Source organism: Muscardinus avellanarius, assembly GCF_963383645.1.
Source record: "Muscardinus avellanarius genome assembly, chromosome: 13".
NCBI classification, from domain to species: domain Eukaryota; kingdom Metazoa; phylum Chordata; class Mammalia; order Rodentia; family Gliridae; genus Muscardinus; species Muscardinus avellanarius.
This window is the reverse complement of record NC_137799.1, coordinates 55,347,554-55,369,141: the sequence shown is the minus strand read 5'-3', so window position 1 is coordinate 55,369,141 and position 21,588 is coordinate 55,347,554. Positions and strand designations below refer to the sequence as shown.

At 36.2% G+C, this 21,588-nt stretch overlaps 1 protein-coding gene across 1 annotated transcript in view; it reads left to right on the top strand.

Annotated features, from left to right (window-relative positions):
* ADAMTSL1 (ADAMTS like 1) overlaps positions 1-21,588 on the top strand; it is a gene marked incomplete at both ends in the record, with an annotated part of 419,367 nt that overhangs the window by 165,912 nt on the left and 231,867 nt on the right. Inside the window, 3 exons of the mRNA XM_080708549.1 lie at positions 1,296-1,407; positions 5,721-5,859; positions 18,645-18,695. Of these exons, the coding sequence (XP_080564675.1) occupies positions 1,296-1,407; positions 5,721-5,859; positions 18,645-18,695 (302 nt within the window). The remainder of the gene's footprint in view (positions 1-1,295; positions 1,408-5,720; positions 5,860-18,644; positions 18,696-21,588) is intronic.

Sequence of the window (21,588 nt, the reverse complement as noted above, 5' to 3'; positions counted from 1 at the left end):
TAGAGTTTAGCACTTACCAATTTTTTCTGGCCCATTTATTTTTTCAGTATTCTTATTTTCCTCTATATCCTAGATTAGTAGCAGAGAAATAGGATCATCTTAAAATTATCTGAAGGCAAGTTTTATCCATTTATCCTACATAAAGGGAGTTGGGACACTAGGAAATCTTCAGAACATTTAATAAGGACACAGGCTGTGTGATTCTATTGGACTCTGATAGTTCTCTAATTACTGATGATGTAGCTGGAGTAAGAAGTGATCCAGTTTGTTTTCTTAGAACAAATCATCTATACTCCAGCCTATTTTTGAACAGATTGTAGTATATACTATATTCCTGAGAGGTAAGAAAAAAAAAGAGGAGGGGGAGTACTGGCTTGAAATAACGATAATCCCTAATTGAGACATTACCATCCTCCTTTGTGTGGCAACAGAACTGTAAAAGCAGTGGAGGAATTTCCTTCAATATGAGTAGTCCCAGCCTTGCCCAGCAGTCGCAACATTGTAAGCTACTTCATTCTGCCTTCATGAAATTAATTGTTAGTGTTAGGCACTTTTTCCTTCTCTTTCACTTTGAGTATGTTTTCTCAACCTTGCACTTTTAAGAACCATTAAAAAAATGTTGTCTCAAATTCCCCCTTGAAAAAAAAGTTCTAATTTCCAGGAGCGCTAGTTTTATTTGAAAAGTAATTACTTTTATAATCTAAATTGGTCAACTATTTACATTCAAATTGCCTGAATATCTGGGCCTGGGCCCAGGAATTTGCATTTTAGCAAGCTTCCAACTGGTAGCTTTGTTCATTCAAATATATGAATCAGTAAATTGACCAGATGCCCCATGCATGTCTCAGAATGGGAAAGGTTACTTAATTTTTGAACTTTTATTTTTCTTAACACAAACAGTGTCTTTTATTTTTAGTGATGTATGGCATTTATCATTTTCTTAGAACACATTATTACCCAGCCTACATTTAAACACCCAGATAGTGATATTGGCTAAATACCAGGGAAGTGGGAGTAAAGGAAGGAGGGGAATCCTGGCTTGGGATAAGGCCATGGTGCAATCCCTAACTGAGATATTACCATCCTCTGCCCTGTGGCAGCCGAACTGAGAAGGCAGATGGTGAGGAGCCCTGTGGCCCAGTCGCTGGTCACGTGGTCAGATGAGTGATGTTCCATGGCCTCTTCTCTCCTGATGCAGTCCCTCCCACCACCCAAGATGTTCACACTATGATTTGTCCTGTCTACAGCTGCACAGCTGCCATACTTGCTCTTCACTCTCCTCTTGTTTCCGGCAGATCCGTAACTCAGGACCCACGGACAGCACAGTGCAGTTCATCTTCTATCAGCCCATCATCCACCGCTGGAGGGAGACGGATTTCTTTCCTTGCTCAGCAACCTGTGGAGGAGGTAATGGTGCTCACTTCGCCTCGCCACTCTGGGCTTCTGTGGGGAAAGGCTTGGCTGTTAGGAGTGGAGTCACTTCACCAGGAAGAAATAGAGCATTGTGGTGGATCCGACCCCCACTGTACAAGGAGCCAAAGTCTGAAGCCATGCTGTAGGGCAGTCACCTCTGCAAGATGCTGCCGGAGTGTGTCCTTCAGTGGAGTTCAACTAGAGGGAACAGTCTTTACTTCTGTCTTTGATTTCATGGAAAGCCCATAATAATTTGGCAACGGAGTTGTCCTGAGGCATTTCTACCCATTTGAATATAAACTAAGCAACTGCTTGAGGTGAAGTCATTTGTTTAGGAATCCAGTAATGTGTGTCTGTCAGGCATACTTAATTAGAGGAAATAATTTACTACCAGAATGAAAAATCATGGCATTGTCAAGGTAAGGCCCAGATACTTTTTGGCTTCTCCCCATCTTTCATGCATTAAAAGGAATACCATTTGCTTTATATATGCATCAAAATGCATCTCTCCTGAAACGCTAGAAAATGAATTTCTGTCTCCACTCTATGACATCTGTACCGTGAACAGAATTATGTTACTGGAAAAGAGTTTCTTTTTTCCATTTCTGTTCTTCATAATTATAGTGACTATGCTTTTGATTATTTTATAGTAATTTATTTAGCCATTTCCCTATGGAAAATTATTTAGGCATATAAATCTTTCTACTATTATAATGTAATGAATAATACCTAAATTTTTTTTTCTTCTTTTAAATTATTTTCTTGGAATGAATACTCAGCAGTGAGATTACCAGATAAAGGAATTTTAGAACTTTTAAACTATTGGCATATGTTACCAAATTCTTTCCAGAAAAGTAACAAGCATATGTGAATATTTTGGATTCATCAGTAACTTTTTTGGATTATTTTTTAGGTTTATCTAATTTAATGGGTATAAAATCTACGATATCCCTCTGAAAATTAGCACATCAAATACCTTCCAGCTCTGACTTTGTAGAAGCCAGTTAATTGGTTGACTTTAATTTAGCAATACCTATGTGGATGAACTATTTAGTTTGATAAGATATAAGATAATACTTCAAAATGGAGACAAAGAATTACTGATGAATTTTTGAAAAACAGTAAGAATATAAATGCAATTCTCCTCTGTGTTATCTATGTTCTATAGAGCAGTGTTGGATTTTAGCTTAAAAGTAGGAAGTCAGAACACCATCAAGTGCTTTTAAAACTCATTTGTTAAAAAACCATCAATTCAACATTTTAGGCACTTCAATAGAAGAGTGTTTTCTAGTTGTTCTATCTGTCCTGAATAGAAAAATACTTTGTTTAAGCGGTGTGGTGACGCACACTTGTAATCCCAGCATTTGTGAGGCTGAGACAGGAGGATCACGGTTTGCAGACAGCCTCAGCTACTTAGTGAGGCCTTTGCAACTCAGTGAGACCCTGCTTCAAAATAAAGAATAAGCCAGGCGTGGTGGTGTACACTTGTAATCCCCGCTCTTGGGAGGCAGAGACAGGAGGATCATGCAGGTTCGAAGCCAGCCTCGCTGGCTTAAGAGACCCTGTTTCCAAATAAAAATATAAAATAGGTCTGGGAGTGTAGCCAAAAGGTAGAAGGGTTCCATCCCCAATACCACCAAATCAATCAATCAATCAATAAATAAATAAATAAATAAATAAAAAGTAAAAAAATAAAGAATTTAAAAAAATAGGGATGGGGGTGTTGCTCAGAGGTAGAATGACCCTGGGTTCCATCCCAGTACCAAAAAAAAAAAGAAAATTACTTTGTTTCAAATTAAATTGCCAATTACTTTGATGTTCATAGAAACACATAGTATTGTGACATACCTACTAATGACTAGCACAGAAAATAGTTCCAAAGAAATAAATATAAGGAAATGCTTTTCTTTTTTTCTAATGAAAACCATGCTTTGTAAGAAACAGCAATTCAATTATATGCACATTATACCAGTTTCACATAGAGCTGCTGTGAGAGAATAATTTGAGTAGCCTTGATAATAGCTCACTATAAAATTAGGCAACAAGTATTCAATTCACTTATATTGAGCCCCTTTGGGCCTAATTTTGCTCACCTGTTTTTGCAGGTCTGGGGATGGAACTCAGGGTATTCGACCTCCGAGCTACACTCCCAGCCCTGTTTTTTATTCCTTATTTTGATACAGGGTCTCACTGAGTTGCAAAGGGCCTCACTAAGTAGCTGAGGCTATTCATGGACCACAGTCCTTCTGTCTCAGCCTCCCGAATGCTGGGATTACAAGCGTGCGCCACCACGCCTGGCTTTTTGCTCACATTTTACCAAAGAACTATCTTTGATTTTCAAATACTTCTAAGTATTGAATCCTTTGTCCACAGGAAATCTTACTTAGGAAGCTCAGGTAAAAAGAAAACTCTTGTCAGTGAAGCAATGAGAGATGTGGAGACCAGCCTTCTTCTCACTTCATAGACCAATTTAAAATTTACTACAGAAATGATCTCTACGTTCCCTTCTGCATTTCTGGCTCCAGATCCAACTGGTTGGCCCTTTTGCGTGTGCAAAGAGTTGCTTCTCCAAAACACCTGGTGAAGCTTCAGAAAACGTGGTTTATCCGGCCATTCTGGCCAGTTCATTTCTATTCTCACCGTGTGCTTCACATGCTCTGTGATAGCTTGGAGGCAATCTGTTTAAATAATGGCTTTGAAAGATCATAACCCCAGACTCATAATTTATTGCTTGTGCCCACATTTTATGACATAATAAGTTCTGTCCTTACATAGAAATTATCTTGTGGAAAATTATAAAATGTTTAGCCTGTCATAAAATTAGCTGCTTTGGAGTACAATGGATTTAAAACATAAAAGTGCATTTACCTATCTATAATATCATTTTGCCACTTGACTTTCTTATAAAGCAGAAAATTTGATAGAACATATGTTCTTTCTTACCCATTGCTTTCATTACTTTTCATCTTTCCAGTAGAATTTTTAAATGGCTTTTTTTTAAGTCTTTAATGAACAATTAATTTTTGTGGGTGGTCCGAGAACACAGCCTCAAGCCAGGAAATCTGGCTTAAAAGCCTACTTCCGAATTCCTAAAATCTTTTACAAGTCCCTTAACAATTTAAATCTTGCTCCCTAATACATATTTAGCAATAACAGTACTCAGCTACCTGCCAGGGAGAGAATTTATTTGGGGGGGAGGGGCGTTGATTAGGGTTAGAATGATACAAAACTTTTTTTAACTTAATTTTTATATTGGTGCATTGTATTTATACATCATAATGGGGTAAAAAATTATTTTTAAAAGTCTCTCTCTACATTTATTTTTTGCCCCAAGAATCAAAGTCTTAATCACCAACCCCCAGAAATTCACAGAACAATAAAGAGACAGGTAGAAAGGATAAAACATATTATGAATAAAATTATTACTTGGAAATATTTTTTTTCTCAGAATTTTTTTAAAGAGGCTTTTTAAACAGTGGAAATTTTTAGATGGGCCTGCGGGATATGTGTAAAAAAATAACTAAAACATGACTACTATTGGGTTCTTATTGTTCATGTACTCAACTCAAGCTATTCGGGTTGAATTTAGAAAAAAATGATGTCCCTTGGCACCTGGCAGGATCTGATCCTACACTATATCCCATTGTCCTCCATTGTCCAAGAGAAAGGAGGAAGATTTGGAATTTATTCATGAGTTTATTGTAGCCTTACATGCTGGCACATGCCTGTAACCCAAGTACTTGGGAGGAGGATCACAGGTTTGAAAGTAGTCTCAGCAGCCTAGTAAGACCTTGCCTCAAACTAAAAAATAAATAAGGCTGGGGTACAGCTCAGAGGTAGAATGCCTCTGGGTTTAATCTCTACTTCCATATTAAAGAAAAAATAGAGCATTTATTTTCCCTGATGCAATGAAGGCAATTTAGCATTTTTGTCCAAGATGGTTAGGAAATAAATGCTGATGACCTCTTTTTGGGAGTAGAATTCTGTACAGTATTTTATATTTTACAAAAGAAATAAAAAGAAGTTTTACCAGAGTCTTATAATCTGGATATGTAAGGCCTGTGTAATTCAAGCCCTGTAATATAATTTAATTATGAAAATGAGTGAATTACTTGAGAGAGAAAAACACAGTATTTCAGGCCTGAAAAAATTAATGAGCCTTCCAATTATGTGTCTTTTTTTTCCCCTGGAAATGACTGGGGCATGGGGGAATAATTTCCACTCATGTGAGATGGCCAAAACCCATAAAGAAATATATTGCATTGGTACGTGCCTTTAAGCTTGCCTGGCTGGCTTGCTATTTGCAGGTTACCAGCTGACATCGGCGGAGTGTCACGACCTCCGGAGCAACCGTGTGGTGGCAGATCAATACTGTCACTATTACCCAGAGAATGTCAAACCTAAACCCAAGCTTCAGGAGTGCAACTTGGATCCCTGTCCAGCCAGGTCAGTCAAATTTACTTATTCATTTGTCGTGAACATGAATCAGATTTTAAATAGGCCACTCGAATTAAAAAGAAGTTTTTAATTAAAAATAAAATGACAAGGGTAGCTGCCCAGTGTCCCTTCCCAGTTGTTTGTCCCCAACACCCAGGCTCCTTTTTCGTGCTGCGGTATGGTGATGCTTCGGGGTCTCCAGACTTCCCTTCTGTAAGGCAGTAAGCGAAACACTCTTCAGAGGTATTTCCTCATTTCTTTTCTTTCACATTCTTTGTTTTTCTCCTTAACAAGGTCCCAGCCAGTGAAATCCTTGATGTTCTTAACCAGGGTGATGCCACTGTGTTTTCAGGATTCTTTCCACTTTTTCTCTGTCCCTGATCAGGGTTATCACCAGAGCAGACTATATTTCAGGATCACTGCTGATTCATTCTCACCTGTAGGTAGGTGGTCCATACTGACTCACTGGGATCAGAACCAGAACAGATCTTCTAAACTTAGAACAGTTCTACTACCTTAATAAACTGAGCCTTTGCCGACTGTAAAGCAGGACTGATTTCCAAGATCATATTTTTTAAGATTTTTTTTTAAGTAAGAGCTTTAAGATTTAAGCATTTAACAGTTTCACACATCATTGTTTGCTTTTTGGAAACCATACTTGGTCCTCAGATTATTTGCAGGATCAAGAATCACCCTAGCAAATGAAACATCTCAAATGATGAGTAATCATGGAAATTCAGGCCCAGAATTTTTTCACGGGTACAGCATTTGCCGTAGTACTTGCAACACTGCCCAATGATCCGGTTTAGTAACAGCTTACTCATCAACTTATTAGAGAAGACATAAGAAAACTCTTCCTTACAAAAGTAATAATGTGAGCCAAAAGGTAAAACATCCTTTGCCAGACTCCTTGGATTTCTGAGGAACACCACATGCTATTAAATTAGAATTTACTAATGGAGAAAAAGAAAGCTCCGAAGAGTTAATATATTACCTAGACATTGTAGATGCAAATCACTCTGTCTTTAGATTGTAAATGGTACAATTTTAGTTTTTGCTTTTATCAAGTTAGCTTTTTAAAGTTTATGGTTTTTTCCTCTTTCTACCCTATATTCATGAATTCTAAGTTCCACATGTGATGTGAAATTGTTGCTATTAACTAATTTATAGGAACCACATTGTCTGCCTCATAAAAGTAAATTCATTTTAGGAACAGATAGAATAGATATTTTATAATTTAGGTAAAGTTTAATTTAGCTTAGCTTCATATTACATCAGAATATTATATACTAAAAGTTGGATATAATATAAAAAGTAAATGAGGTGTTAAAATTTTGCTTGGATTTCTTTATTTTGGAAATAATTAAGGATTTGAAATATTTTAGTTATGATTATAATCCATGCAACTGAACCCTATATTAAAATATTCTATTTATACATTTTTATCCATATCTATAACATGAAGATCACTGTGTAAAAAACATATTTATTCCAATTAAGACAGGTCAACTCAGACAATAGAGAGACTTGAAAGCCTCATATACACATGTCCATTAAAATTTATATATGTATTTTTAAGAGAAATGAAGGATTCATTCCTCCAAAACTCCATAAATCTTTCTCCATAGGAGCAAAACTTCACTCAAGAAATGGCTATGGAAGACAGTTGTGAAATAAAAGCATTTTGTTAACAATTTGAAGAAAATGCCTGTAATCAGAAAAATTGACTCATTCTCTCTGGCCTCTAATTTTTTCCCACTCTCCTCTGTGGGAGTAACATTTTTGGCCCATTTATTATTATCCAAAGCACAAGACTACATTGAAAGAAGTGTGTCTGTGCACTTTATGCTTTTCCCTGTGTTATTTTAAAACATCTAATATGACACATGTATAAATGTTAGGACAGGTGGCTATTTAAGAAAGAAGAAAGAAAAGTGAGAAAAGGATAAAGAAAAATGTTGGAGGCAAACATCAGGAAGCTACTTTCTTATTGAAGTAATTAGGCAAAGCTGTAAAAATTAAGATTTAACAGTAGGAAAAGCTTAAAGGAAAACTGCTTTAGGAAATGTCGATGTACAACTCTGAGACTAAGATACTTTGTGAATTACAGTGAAATTTGCTGAGCTATTTTGTGCACCTGGAATCAAAGGAATCCTTCTGAATTCCAGATGAAAAGGGATGGTCTGAGAAAAATATATAGAAGAGACTCTATAAAATTGTTCTACTTTCCCACCTGATAGAGCAGAATAAACCCTCCAGGAACAGTTTTATAATTATAGATTTAACTGTATAGTAAATTTAAAAATTACTAAATGGTAAAATATATAAATATGTGAAAAATGTTTATATCTATTCATTGAGATAGTTATCCACTTTTCCTGTATGTACTGGAATTTTGATTCTCCCGTAGTATTTAGAAACAAAATTTCACTCAGACAGCCAAATTTATTCCCTTCCAAGACTAAAAATGATCATGAACAGCAAAAAATGACACCAGATAATTAAATCTGAAATTTTATATTCATGATTTTACACTTCAGGGTCTTATTTTTCTTACCTACAAAATAGGGGTTAGAATGTCGTTGGTTGTATTAAATGATTGTTTTTTCAAACAGTGCCCATATAACCTATTATTCTAAGAAGCTGCTGCATTAAGTTTCATTTCATATATTTTAAAGTATTTTAAGCACACAATATATATTCAAATATATTAAGAAGGTAATTTTTACTGACTTCAAGCAAAGTTATAAAAATTATAACAATTGTAAAAAGGTTGTACTAGCAAAGTAACTACGTCTTTGCCTTCACCTTCAAAATTTTTTCCATTATGTCCATTTACTTGAAAAATTATCCTAATATTGCAAGAGGTGCTATAAACATTGTTATCATTAGCAACTACTTCTCTGTGATAATAAGAATTTTCTTATTCCTAACCATCTAAAACCAAAGGAAAGCAGAAATCAACTGGGTCTTACTAGGAGAAGCCATATTCCTGGTAGTCACATTTTGTGTTTATCAAAATAGCTTCACTGGACAAATGTGGTGGCACACACCTGCAATCCCAGTAGTTGAGACAGAAGTATTGCAGGATTGAGTATCAGCAACTTAGCAAGGCCCTGATACAAAAAATAAAAATAAAAAATAAGATTGGGGATATAGCTAGGAGGTAGAATGCCCCTGGATTCAAACCCCTGTAATAACAACAAAATAGCTTCACTGTTCTCATTATTTTGCTTTATAGTAAGTAGAAGTTATACATTTGAACCAATTATCTAAAATTTTATTAGCAAATATTATTGGTGTCGGTTTAGGTGCTGTAGTCATCTGTACTGTTAATATAGAGCCTTTCAATGACCAAGATGTTTCTAAGTCATGGCTGCTTCTTATGTCTGCACCCCTTCCAACTTCCAACTCAGTGATAGTTATCAGTCATTGTCTTAGTTCTAGGAAGTTCACAAATTTGCTCAATACATGAACAACTGGAAATTGTCCTAAGCTAGGAGAGACCTGGGATAGGTGCATATCATCAGTGACACAGAAGGGTCCAGGTCTCAGGAGCATCTCAGTATCTCACTCCTTGCCATCTCTCTGGCTCCCGGTTCTCGTTATCTCTTCCTTTTCTCCCCTCTTTGCTTTCCCACCGAGGTTTATGTTCCCTTTCCTCCACTGTTTCCCTTCCTGTATCTTAAACAGTGACATTCAGAGGCTGGCACAGTCCTAGAACTTTAGTTTTCCCTCCAAGGCAATAATGAAGGGGGCTTAAGTTGGCAAGGTTGAACAAGTGAAAAAGCTTTCACTCATCATATCATCAGAGTCACAATCATGAACAAGCAAATCTATACCTAGCTAGAATTGCATCCAGATCCCTCTTCCCTCAAGTCCACAGTTCATCCAGTGGCTGTTGGGGTTAAAGAAGTCATTGATATCTAGTTTATTCATGTCAAAAATAATTTTTATATTCTTATGGCATTTTTTCTGATTCTAAATACTAATATAGAAACATTGATGAGTTAAAAAGCTATAATGGAAACCCTACAATGCACTAATAATTCCCAATGCCCCAGACAATGGATAACATGAATGCCTTCACTATTTCTTTCCAGTCTTATCTCTATCTTGTAACACAGATGAACTCATACTCCATACAGGAGACACCTGGAATCCCATGGTTTAGCATTCTGACTCTAGTCTTCCCAAAGCAAGCCACACTGTCCCTGACAGGTAGTGAGTTGACCAGGTGCTGAGATGGGGATGCAAGTCTGTCGCCCTGTAGGATGGCCTACCCGGATGCCCAGCAGCTTCATCCCAAGAGGGCTTTGTTTCCCTGCTGGTGTCATTTATGCAGTCATTTTTATGAAGTGTCAGAGAACTTAGTTTCCTAGCCAAAAGTGGTCTCAAAAATGGAGCCAACACCTCAGGCTTACAAGGGAAGTGAAGAGAAAATAAAGTATAAAAGCGTAATGAGCTGAAATTAATAATGTACTTCACTGGCAACTCAGAACTATGACATCATTATATCCATCATGCTTTGTGCAGTCTTTTATGCGTTCTGGTGGCAGCACCCACTTGGTGCATTCCCAGAAGTCCAGAGATATAGCATTCTGGTATATCAGGACTCTACTGAATCTTTAGTTTTCTCCTTTGTGCTTTTAACACTATGGTATGGGCCCTTTCTCATATAAATAAGACATTCGAGGTCTAGTAAATTTAAAATTATCTCATATGCCCACCATGTTACGATCATAAAATTTTGATCTTAGACCAGAAGCAGCTTTTGTTTTTTATTTGAGCAGCAGGTTTGTGCCATTGTTATCTCTTGTGTGAAAGGTCAAGTTCATCATGTGGCTGAAAGCCTCAAAATGAATGTTTGTTGTTCAGCAACAACTAAAAACTTACTTCCATTCAGTTTTTATTAGCTTGCATTTTCAGATATAAAACATGCCACCTTTGGGTTACATTATCTTAGTCTGTGAAATGGTAAGACTGTTAAGGGGGGCATGGTGCAAGACTCTGAGAAGATCAGAGAACCACTTTCAGATCTGTTTGGCACAGAACTTTAGTTTTCCCTCCAAGGCAATAATGAAGGGGGCTTAAGTTGGCAAGGTTGGACAAGTGAAAAAGCTTTCACTCATCATATCATCAGGGTCACAATCATGAACAAGCAAATCTATACCTAGCTAGAATTGCATCCAGCTCCCTCTTCCCTCAAGGAATTTAGAGAAGTGGTCCTAAGTGAATGCCCAAACTTGTGGCAGTTTTTCTTGAACTCAGGTGGATTTTCTTTTTTGGTCTAGTTCCATTTAGTTTGACAGCAAGTTGCATGAATTATCCCTGGCTGAGCACCAAAATGGGAAAAAGCAAGTCTCAAAACTGAATCCTAATGTATCTGTAAAGACATACTTTGGGAGAGGCAATGCATATAGTAGATGTGTAAAAACCTGGATTCTCCTGCTGAGTTGACAGTCACCAACAAGTCAGCAACAATATAGCCCAGTGGTCAGCAGTGAGAGCTTTGGAATAAAATAGCCTACCCGGGGATCCTGTCGCTGCCACTTACTGGTTGAGTAGCCCTTGGCAAATTACTTCTTCTCACTAAGCCTCTGTTTTTTCATCTTGTGAAGTGAATATAATAACAGTACTTACCTCGTAAAGTTGTCATGAGGAATAAATGGCGTAATACATTTAAAGAGCTTAGCAAAGTGCCTGACACATGACAAGCCCTCAATAAAGGTTAGTGGCTACAGCGATTATGACTAAGATCATGGCTGTGATAATGATGATGTTACCTCAGCTCCACACACATCAGCTTTCCCACCTATGAAAGGAAAAGGAGTTCCAGAATTCTCTCTGAGTCCAGAAAGGTAGTTCTCTATTTGCAGTCATAACAACAGAAGTCACAAAATTCCGAGAAAAATATCATCACGAAAGCACATCACATTTTTTTAGGTTTTAAAAATATAATCAGGAGAAATTAGGAGAATTAGCAATTTCTGAAATCTCAGTTCACAAGTATCTGATAGCCCATTTTTTACCAGCTGTGAGACATTGACATTTAATTCACATGAGATTTATGCTATGTATGTCTCTGAAAAGAAAAACTCAGCATAAGGATTGACTTATTTAGCAATTAAGGTATAATGAAATGTTTGCTTAATCATGGAGGTCATGTAATTAATACCTAGTTTTATTATAGTAGTTTAGAAAAGTAGCAGCTTCCTTCTTATTAATCTTATTTAAATATACTGTTTTTAATTAATTAATGATTAATAAGTAAGAAAAACCAGCATAAAATCTTATTTCTGCATTCATGAATTATATATAAGGAGATAAAGCAGCCTTCTGGTGCCTTTTAGCATACAGGAGGCATACCCTTTTCAAGCTTATATGTGTAGCATACATCACCTGTTAGTCAAATAATCAACAATAAATCAGTTAATAAGGCAATCCAATTATTATACCAAGCCAACTCATCACTAATAGTCACTTCTTATACTATATTTTGAAGTTTCTAAAAGTTTCTTTGTATAACTCTTAATTTACTTGTGAGTAAATAAAATAGGACTTGTCATCCTAATTTTTAATCTCAGTCTGAGTTTGTAGCCACGTAACTTTGTAACTAAGTAATTACTTAAGTTCTCTGGGCCTGATTTATGTAATCTGTAAAATGAACAGATTTATGTAATCTGTAAAAGGAACATTTTCCTATCAAATAATAACTGGGAAGGTTCAATAAAATAATGCATGTGAAGCACTTAACAAGGTGCCAAACACTCAGCAAATTTCAGCTCTCTAAATTGAGATCCAAACTGGTAAGATGACTTGGCCGATGCCACTTAGTTGAAGTTTATGAGACATTTTCACATTCATCATTTTTACAATCTCAAGGAATTTAACAGGCCAGAGATTGTCGTCTATGTCTTACAGATTAACACACACACACACACAAAAAAAAAAAAAACCTGGAGCTCAGCAAGGTTAGTGACCTGTCCCAAGGTGGGGCGGGCAAAAGCAAGATGAGATATGGATCTAACTGCTTTCAGGTCTAGAGAGTCCCTTGTCCTATGAAAAATCTAGCACCTGGTGCAGCACACTTGCCAATATTATCCATCCCATGGCCACTCTCATTCTTCATGAGGCCTTCAGGAATCATCGAGATGGAGTTCAAATGCAATATAGATGCCCACAGCCAGCACAGAACTGCACCTATTTCAAAGCAAAGTTTGGGTGTTTGAATTGTTAAGCAAGCCTGTTTCACATGAAAGTGAATATTAGTGCTTACTCAAATCAAACAATGTCCCAAATATGCTGTCTAGGGAGAGGTAAATAAAGTCCAAAGAAATGTTAACCTTATCTATTTAAGATCAATTCAGGAATTGCACTCATTAGTACTAGGAATATTTAACCCCAGAAATGGAGATGTATGGAAAATTTTTATCACCGAATCCTAAGTATTAAAATTCTCCAGGAGTTAGTTTTATAGAAGAAAATTCATTTATGTCTAAAAAAATGTTTTCAGATCCTAACAATGAAGCAAGTTCCTTCGGGTCTGGGTCCAGTATATTCAAGGTAAATGAAGGTTGCATACCAGTTACTATAGTTGGACAAAATTGGGACCTGCTTACAAATATTCCCATTTGTTGGGTTCAAACTTGCCTTCATAAATGCTAGGGAAATCGACTGTGTTTCAGGAAATTGTCAAGTGTCAAAGGATATATATTATTTTGAGATAATCATCTTAGTTCAGTGATTTCCAGCTATGGGCCACAGAGCTCTTAAGTTCTGCCCTCAGGAGCCCCTTGGAAGGAGGAAGTAAGATGGAGTCCAATGATTTGAGTTTCCAGGCATTGATTCCTACTTCATCTGAAAACCTCTAACCTCATCCTTTCGGTCTTCTACAAAGACCAAAACAGAAGTCCAATTGTATGGTGCTCAACATGACATGGGAAGCAGGTCCTTTCTCTCATTTTGCCATGATCCTTTGTTCTCTGCTGCTGATGAAAGAGCAGAGAACTTCTGTCCTTCTTACCACTTTATTATCGCTTTCTGTTCCCATTCTGAAATGTTGCTTAAGATGAAGCTGGTTTTGCTTTCCCTGAAGTGTCCTAGAGAGGATGAAATACCATTGTCTGTGCCAAAACGCTCTCTACCCACCCATAATTTTATTTTCTTGTTTTAAACTTATTACCTATCCTATGGTGGGTTTTATGTGTGGTGTCATAGGCAAAGGAGAATCAGCTAGAGTCTGGGCCCCAAGCCCATCCCAGAGTGAGTCAAGATACACAGTTACAAAGCAGCATGATAGTTACAGACATCTCAGACAGAAAGGGAAGAGATCTTTATACAGCTTTCCTGGGTGGTTACTTCTGGGAAATACTCAGTAGAGAGATTCTGAGTTAAGGCATGTAGGCTAGAAGCACAGTTGGCATGACTTTGTCCCTTTTCTGCCTCAAATCAACCTGTCACCATTGATTTTCTGAGCAGCCTTCCTAAACTCTCAAATGACTCTCCAAAGCAGGTGCCCTCGCTTATAGATGGGAGTTTCCTGAATGTAATGCACAGAAAATGGTAGCTTTGAGTTTCTTTCTCTCCTTTATTGTGTGTTAAACCTTGTTCATTTTTGTTTTTGGTTTAAAACCGCATAGTGGTTGTATTGTTTTCCTTTGTCTACACACCAATGACATGATTTCATTCAGTCAGTGCATGGCACTATCTGGAGAAATACAGCCAAAACTATCATGATTCGGTCCTGGGTGTTAAACTAATGAAAGCCTTGTGCATAGATTGAAGTTAACACAAAGTTAAGAGTGATGAGAAGAGTTATTGTTATGAGTGTTTGGGAAAGGATGGGAGAATTTCTCTTAAGAGAAGATTAAGTTGGGCATGGTGGTGGATCGCGTGGGTTTGAAGCCAGTCTTATCCATTTAGTGAGGCTCTCAGCACCTTAGTAAGACACTGTTTCCAAATAAAATTTTTAAATAGGTCTAGGAGTGTAGCCCAGAGGTAGAAGTCCCCTGAGTTCCATCTCCAGTACTAGAGAGATAGAGGGAGGGAGGGAGGGAGGAAGGGAGGGGGGAGGGAGGGAGGGAGGGAGGGAGGGAGGGAGAGAGAGAGAGAGAGAGAGAGAGAGAGAGAGAGAGAGAGAGAGAGACCGACCCATAACTTAAACCTTATACATTGTTGGCACACACATATAATCCTGGTACCTGGAAGACTGAAACAGGAGGATCACAAGGTTAAGACCAGCCTGTGCAACATAGTGAGACTCTGTTTCAAAATAAAAAATAAAAAGGGCTAGGGGTGTAGCTCAGATGTCCCTGGGTTTAATCCCCAGTACAAAAAAAAAAAAAAAAAAAAACACCACCAAAAAACAAAACAAAAAAACACCACCAGGAACAAACCACTGTTTTTAGGCATTTTCCTACTATATGTATGAAAGTAAATATGTGCATATATATGTAAATATGTTCTTGTTTAAACAAATTTGAAAATGATTATGAATAATAAAATTACAAAAAATGATTATATAGATGATATACAAACACAGATTTTCTTAATACTGTGGTTTATAGTGTGTATTTTATGTTTGGGTACTGTTTTTCAGTTGCCACCTGAATATTTTCCATATAATTATAAAGATTCAAACACTGTTATGTTTATATGCTACATCATACTGCATTATATAAGCCTGCTGCACCATTGAAGCTTTGTCCTGTCAACAGACCATGCAGTAAAACCTTCACTTCAGGAGGGTCCTGGTGGGATGTGTATCTGCCACCACCAACAATAACTTCCTCATCTTCATCTTCTCTCCTTGGCAACACAAGCCCTCAGGATGGGAGTTTTTTATGGAGTACACATGAGAAGTAGGAAAGTTAAGGCATTGAGAATCAGTAGTCCCATCCCCAAACCAACTCTTTCTTAAAGTTGGTTTTTCTTTAAAACCATCTTTGTCTCCCTCACCATTCCTACATATTCAGATGTGTGTCTGGATACATGTGTCAAATCTGAACATGGGGAGAATTTCTTCAAGTCCCTAAATTGATTCTTTTTATCATTCTTCATGATGTGCCCTTTACCTAAGGAAAAAAAAATGTCTTTAAGGTTAGCAGTAGGAAGTTAGGTTTAGACAAGGTTGCCTTCCCATCTGAGACAGTGAAAGGCAGGGCCATGGCATGAGCCCCCAGGAGAGAGCAGAGCCCATGCGCACGAGTATGCATAAGTAGGACTGGACAGAGCACCATTGTTTTGATATCTTTCTGTTTTCACAGGTGCCATAGAGTCATTTTATGAGTCTTCACCATGACCCATGCCATAGAAAGACAAATATAGCTTCAGTTTTGCTGAATTCAGGTTTAAAGCTCCTTTTTCAAACAAAAACAATCTAAATCAGTCCAAAGCAAAGCCCAACATCTTGAATTCTCTGAACTCTCCATTTATTCCTTTTCTTCCTTCGATTCAACTTGTCTCCTTCAATGTTCCTGTCTCCATTTTAAATATCATCAGCTGATAAATCAATTTACAGAGATCTGCAGCAGTTCATTCTCATAATGAAGATGACAAATTATAGCCATAAATTTTTTTCAAGAGAGAAGACAGTGGTATGCATTTCTACTTTTAGAAATTGTATACAGACATGAAGAAAGATACTAGGGTCAGGCAAAATATAACTTCAAAGTCAATTTGATTTATTCCTTTATTACTGCTATTAGATAACAGTATATGTCCAAAGTTATTAGAAAAACTTTGAAAAGTTGGCATTCTTTAAAATATAGGCCTTTTAGAAAGAAAATTCCCTTAATGACTAGATATAAGAGTTATTAGAAAGAGATCACATGAGTCTTAACAGAAGGTAGGACTAGGCTTTCATCTAATTTTTTGTCTTTTGGAAGAAGGAAGAAAACAATAGGATGTTTAACTCCAAAAAAAAACAGAGACAAAAGTTTAACATAGTATTCTTTTAATTCTTATGTTAAAGATTCATGGGATTTTGAGCATGACCAAAGGCAGCATCCAGTTTCACAAACATCGTTACCTAAGGGATAATACACACGCATGAGTGCACAGTCAAAATGTCATCATACAAAGGAGTGTAAAATATTTATCCATACAAACAAATATGGAAAATTTTGTCATGTAAAATAAATGAACAAACTAGTACTCCAGCGATTTTCTCTTCTGGTAATAGATATCTGTTTTTAAAACTTTGTTTTCTTTTTTTTTTAACAAATTCATTTTCTCTCCTGTGTCTACTTGCATTTCAGTAGTTTCTTCTAAAGATGTGCAGGCCTCTGTATTTCTCTATATCATCTTCCTTACCTTTCTTGACCTCCATTCTTCTTTAACTTTCATGATCTCCATTCCGTGCTATTTTTTACCTTTCTGATCCACAGTATAACCAGCCTGTTCTTTCTTTACCATCACTTAAGTTTGCTATAACATCACACATCAGAGGATAGAGTCAAAATGAAAGCCTTAATTTGCTTATTTAAATAAAAGTATAAACATACTTAGATTTAATAATTATTACATTTATTAGATACATAAATATATAGGCATCCATCATCCCTAGGGATACAGATAGAATATACAGGTTCTTTCAGTATTCAAAGGAGGGTCTTCTTAGCACTTGTGCACTGAAAAATAAATATGTCTGCTTATCCTCTACCATGCTCTGTGTCTGTATTGAGCTCTTTATCTCCTACTCTTGACAGTAGCTCTGTTCCACTAGCCCTCTTATTCAAAACCCATAAATTGTAAGTCTTCCACAAGTCAGGAGACCAGGCCTCAGTAAGGATCTAGTCATACCAATTGAAAGCTTTGGTTGAATCAGATGTTTTAAATATTTAATAATACTTCCGTGTTCATGTTTTTTCTTGAACATGTAGGAGAACATAGTTAATGGAGTCCTAAAAATTTCCCGGGACTTCCATACAGCCTGTAAAATCATGTCTTAAACATCCTATTGCCATACAGCATATAATGTCATTTCACATGGCTCCATTGGCCTCTGCTTTGTCTCCTAAATCTCACATGTTTCCAAAAGCACAAGAGATGTGCTAACAATAGCCATGACAGTCATAACCGCCACTATTAAGCCATTAACGCTATATAACATTTTATAGGTAAAAAATACCCTTTCATACTTATAAAAAGTTTTTGCAACTTTAATTTGGTTTGAAATTTGCTTTTTCTAATAGTTGCTTACTACGTTTAATAGTTTCTCTCTCCCTTTATGAAATATTCAAGTGGGTACCTTCCAGTTATTAGTAAAATCTTTAGCTCTGCCAAGAGAAGAAACCTATTCGCTAATGCATGTTGCTCAGTATTGTCAGTTATGAGATCTATACTCTTGCGCTTAAATAACTTTCTCTTTCATCAGAAGTAAGACAGTAACTATAATTGCTTGGTGAGCATCTGGAAGTAACATTAATAATGATGATAATAATAATGACCTCATAGGACATATAATTTGGGGGATTAAAGAACATTTACAAGCTTATTGTGTCATAGTTAATGATGAGGTGCCAAGTTTTCTTACCACCACCCTTTCCAGTGGTATTTCCTGCCTGGATCAGAGAACTAATTATAGTAAATGATATCCTTTCAAAGAACTCACCCCATCCTAGAACATATGTTGGCACAAAAATATTGAATTGTTTTAGTGTTGTTTTCAGAGACAATTTATATTAATGTTGTTTTGCAATTATATAAGAAATTGTATAATGTAATCATTTAGTGTTTATTTTATTGTGTGTACCTTCTACTCAGAGGGTTGGCATTATTGTTCCTAACAGTGACGGATACAAGCAGATCATGCCTTATGACCTCTACCATCCCCTTCCTCGGTACGTAAATCAATCATCCTGATGTTAGAATTAGCAAATCAGTCTTCTGATGCTTTTATATGTATATATATATATGCACATAGACACACATATATAGAGATTTTGTGTTTTTCTATAAAAATAAGATGGTAGATAGTGTATTTTGCAGTCCTTCCTGAGCTCTGCTTTTGAATAATAACACTGGCTTGCTAAAACTGTAAGCTTGTCATTCAAAAACCACTTTAAGATAGGATCATATTCCATTGGGGTGGACATAGTAATTCACTCTGACTTAATGCAGTATATGGGCTTATGTTATGTCTTTCTTTCACTCCCTCTGTCCTTTTCTGTTTCTTCTGCAATAAGATCCTAGTCATTAAAGCACTGTCCCTAACTGTTAAGCAAACACTGCCTAAAGTATTATCCCAACACCGTGGATGTGGAATTCCAGATGTGGTATTTTTCTGCATAGGGACTTTAAATGCCCACTTTCTGTTTTAAAGAAATTATAATTAAGTACAAAGGGCAGGGTTTTTAAAATCCTTATTATTCAGAACAATTTGTGGAATTTTTTACCCCAAACATAAAAATGCAATATGCTGTGCTATTTTTTAAAGAACTGTATTTTTAGAAATAGAAAAAATAATAAAAGTAATTCAGAAATTTTTAAAAGAACTTATCTTTATATATTCATTATAAAACCAAAGATACTGAAAATTTTTTCTAGCTACTGAGTGTGTTGCCTGTCACATGTGGAAAGAGTTCCAGAGATAGCAAAAGTATGAATTGAATGTAAATAGAACTTTGCTCTATTTTATTCATTTATGGGGCCTCCAGTAATTCAGCTGCTAGTTAGAACCAAGAGTTTAAATCAGATCATAAGGAGATGGAATAACATACAGTAGTTTGCTCGGTTCCAAACTTAACCAAGCTGAGAAAATAACTATTATGAACTATAAAATAAAGCAAAGTTTGATTAAAAGTCTCCAAATCCCTAATGATTTAGTAGCCCAGTAGTAATCCCTTGAGGCCATCTAAGTCCAATTTCCCAGTGATACTCCTTTCTCCTATTTTTCCCAGCAAGAACACCCATACACCATAGATAGGTAAACATATATATCTACACAAATATGCATTCATGTATACTTATTGCATATGTATTCATACATGCATATACACATGTATAGATATTTGTATATAATACATATACACTAGTGAAAGTTGTCAACCAGAATAGACTTAAGTACATTCAGTGACTGGCAGGAGACTTATTTTTTGCCATTCCAACCATCACATGTAGAAGAAGGGGATTTCATTCACTTTAGATATAGTTGTGGTTGCTAAGTCCATTTACTAAATGGCTACCTCATTAGTCAGTTCTCTTACACTTTCCTATGACTGCATTGATAAAGAAATAAATGACTTTAAAATGATCCTGATATATCATTTTGCTAGTTTGATCCATATCTCTTCTCTTCCATGACAATTTAATGAAAATATCAAAAGATCAATTTAACTAAGATTTCCTTTTATTGTAATTTCCATATCTGTAAAATTAATATTCATAGTATACATGCATCTGTTTGTCTGAAGCCCATATATTTCAAGATAAAGGCAAAACTGGTGTCAAGAGTGAGCAATGTCCAGTTTATGTTTTCCCTGTAATGGCAGCTCCTATAAATATTGATTTCTTCTTTGGTTGCTCTTGTTTATATTTCTCTGGCATAACTAATGTCAAACTTAGGTTAAACTTGATATCTTACAGAATGGAGTTTCTCCAAAATACCTACAGCCCAATGGTATGGTGAAAGGATCCTTCTGGGTGTTTATTTGGACCATGTCCTGTGTACACATTTGACCTGTCCACAAATCAAAGTGGAAAGGACAACTAGAAAATGACATGGACTGCCCTTCTGTAGCTGACCTCGTTCTAGAAATTCTATGGCAAAGTCCTAGTAACTGGAAGCCACTTCTACAAATTTCATTTCATAAAAATATTTACAGCTCAAAAATGGTTCTCAAATGGCAGCTACCCACTAAGGCAGAAAGCTTTACTTAATTGGAAATATTTAAGTGAGTTTAAGACCACAAGTACAGAACACAAAACACATGCAAGTCTTTACCTTTACATGTATCTGAACATAAGAATGTAGTCTGATGAAGTATCTTGATTCATAATTAATATAGGCTACTTCTCTACATCCTTTTAATTTTGAAGATTTTTTTAAACCAAACACACTATGTTTAAAAAGTAAAGGCCACAGAAGTTAAAATATATGCTATCCAATCTCATTTAATGTTCTTCCAGGACAAGATCTGAGGACAAGACTCTTAGATATGTCTTCTTTCATTCCAAGTACTCACTCTACTCACTGTCTTAAGATACCATGACTAATGCCTTCTCTCATCTTTTGCTGTGTTTTAAAGCACCCAAACATGATTGGCTTGAGAATTTCATATAATGCTATTATTATAAAATGATTAAAATGATAATATTCCACATATAAAACTATAGATGTATACCAAAACCATACTATAAATTTTTAGAATAATATTAGCCTCCTTTGCTTTTTGTGATCACTGACATTGAAAAGGATACTTATTTCTACTTGTGGAATTACACCATGGTCAGGTCCAAGTGTTGAGATGGAGATTAATCACTATCCATTAGAAGGATTAAGTTTAGGAATTGTAAAGTACCAATTAGAAAATGTGCTCTTTTATGGCACCTGAGTGTTCTGAAAATTTAAATATACATTAAAACCATTCTGTATTGCAAAATCAAATCCAACGTGAACATGTACTTATACATTCAGCCTGACTTCAGTCCAACAGGCTGTTTGTCACTTGCAGAAGGAAGCCCTCCAGAGATTAACGTGGAAACAAATGAGAATTGGTCTTACCCTTTTGGAAG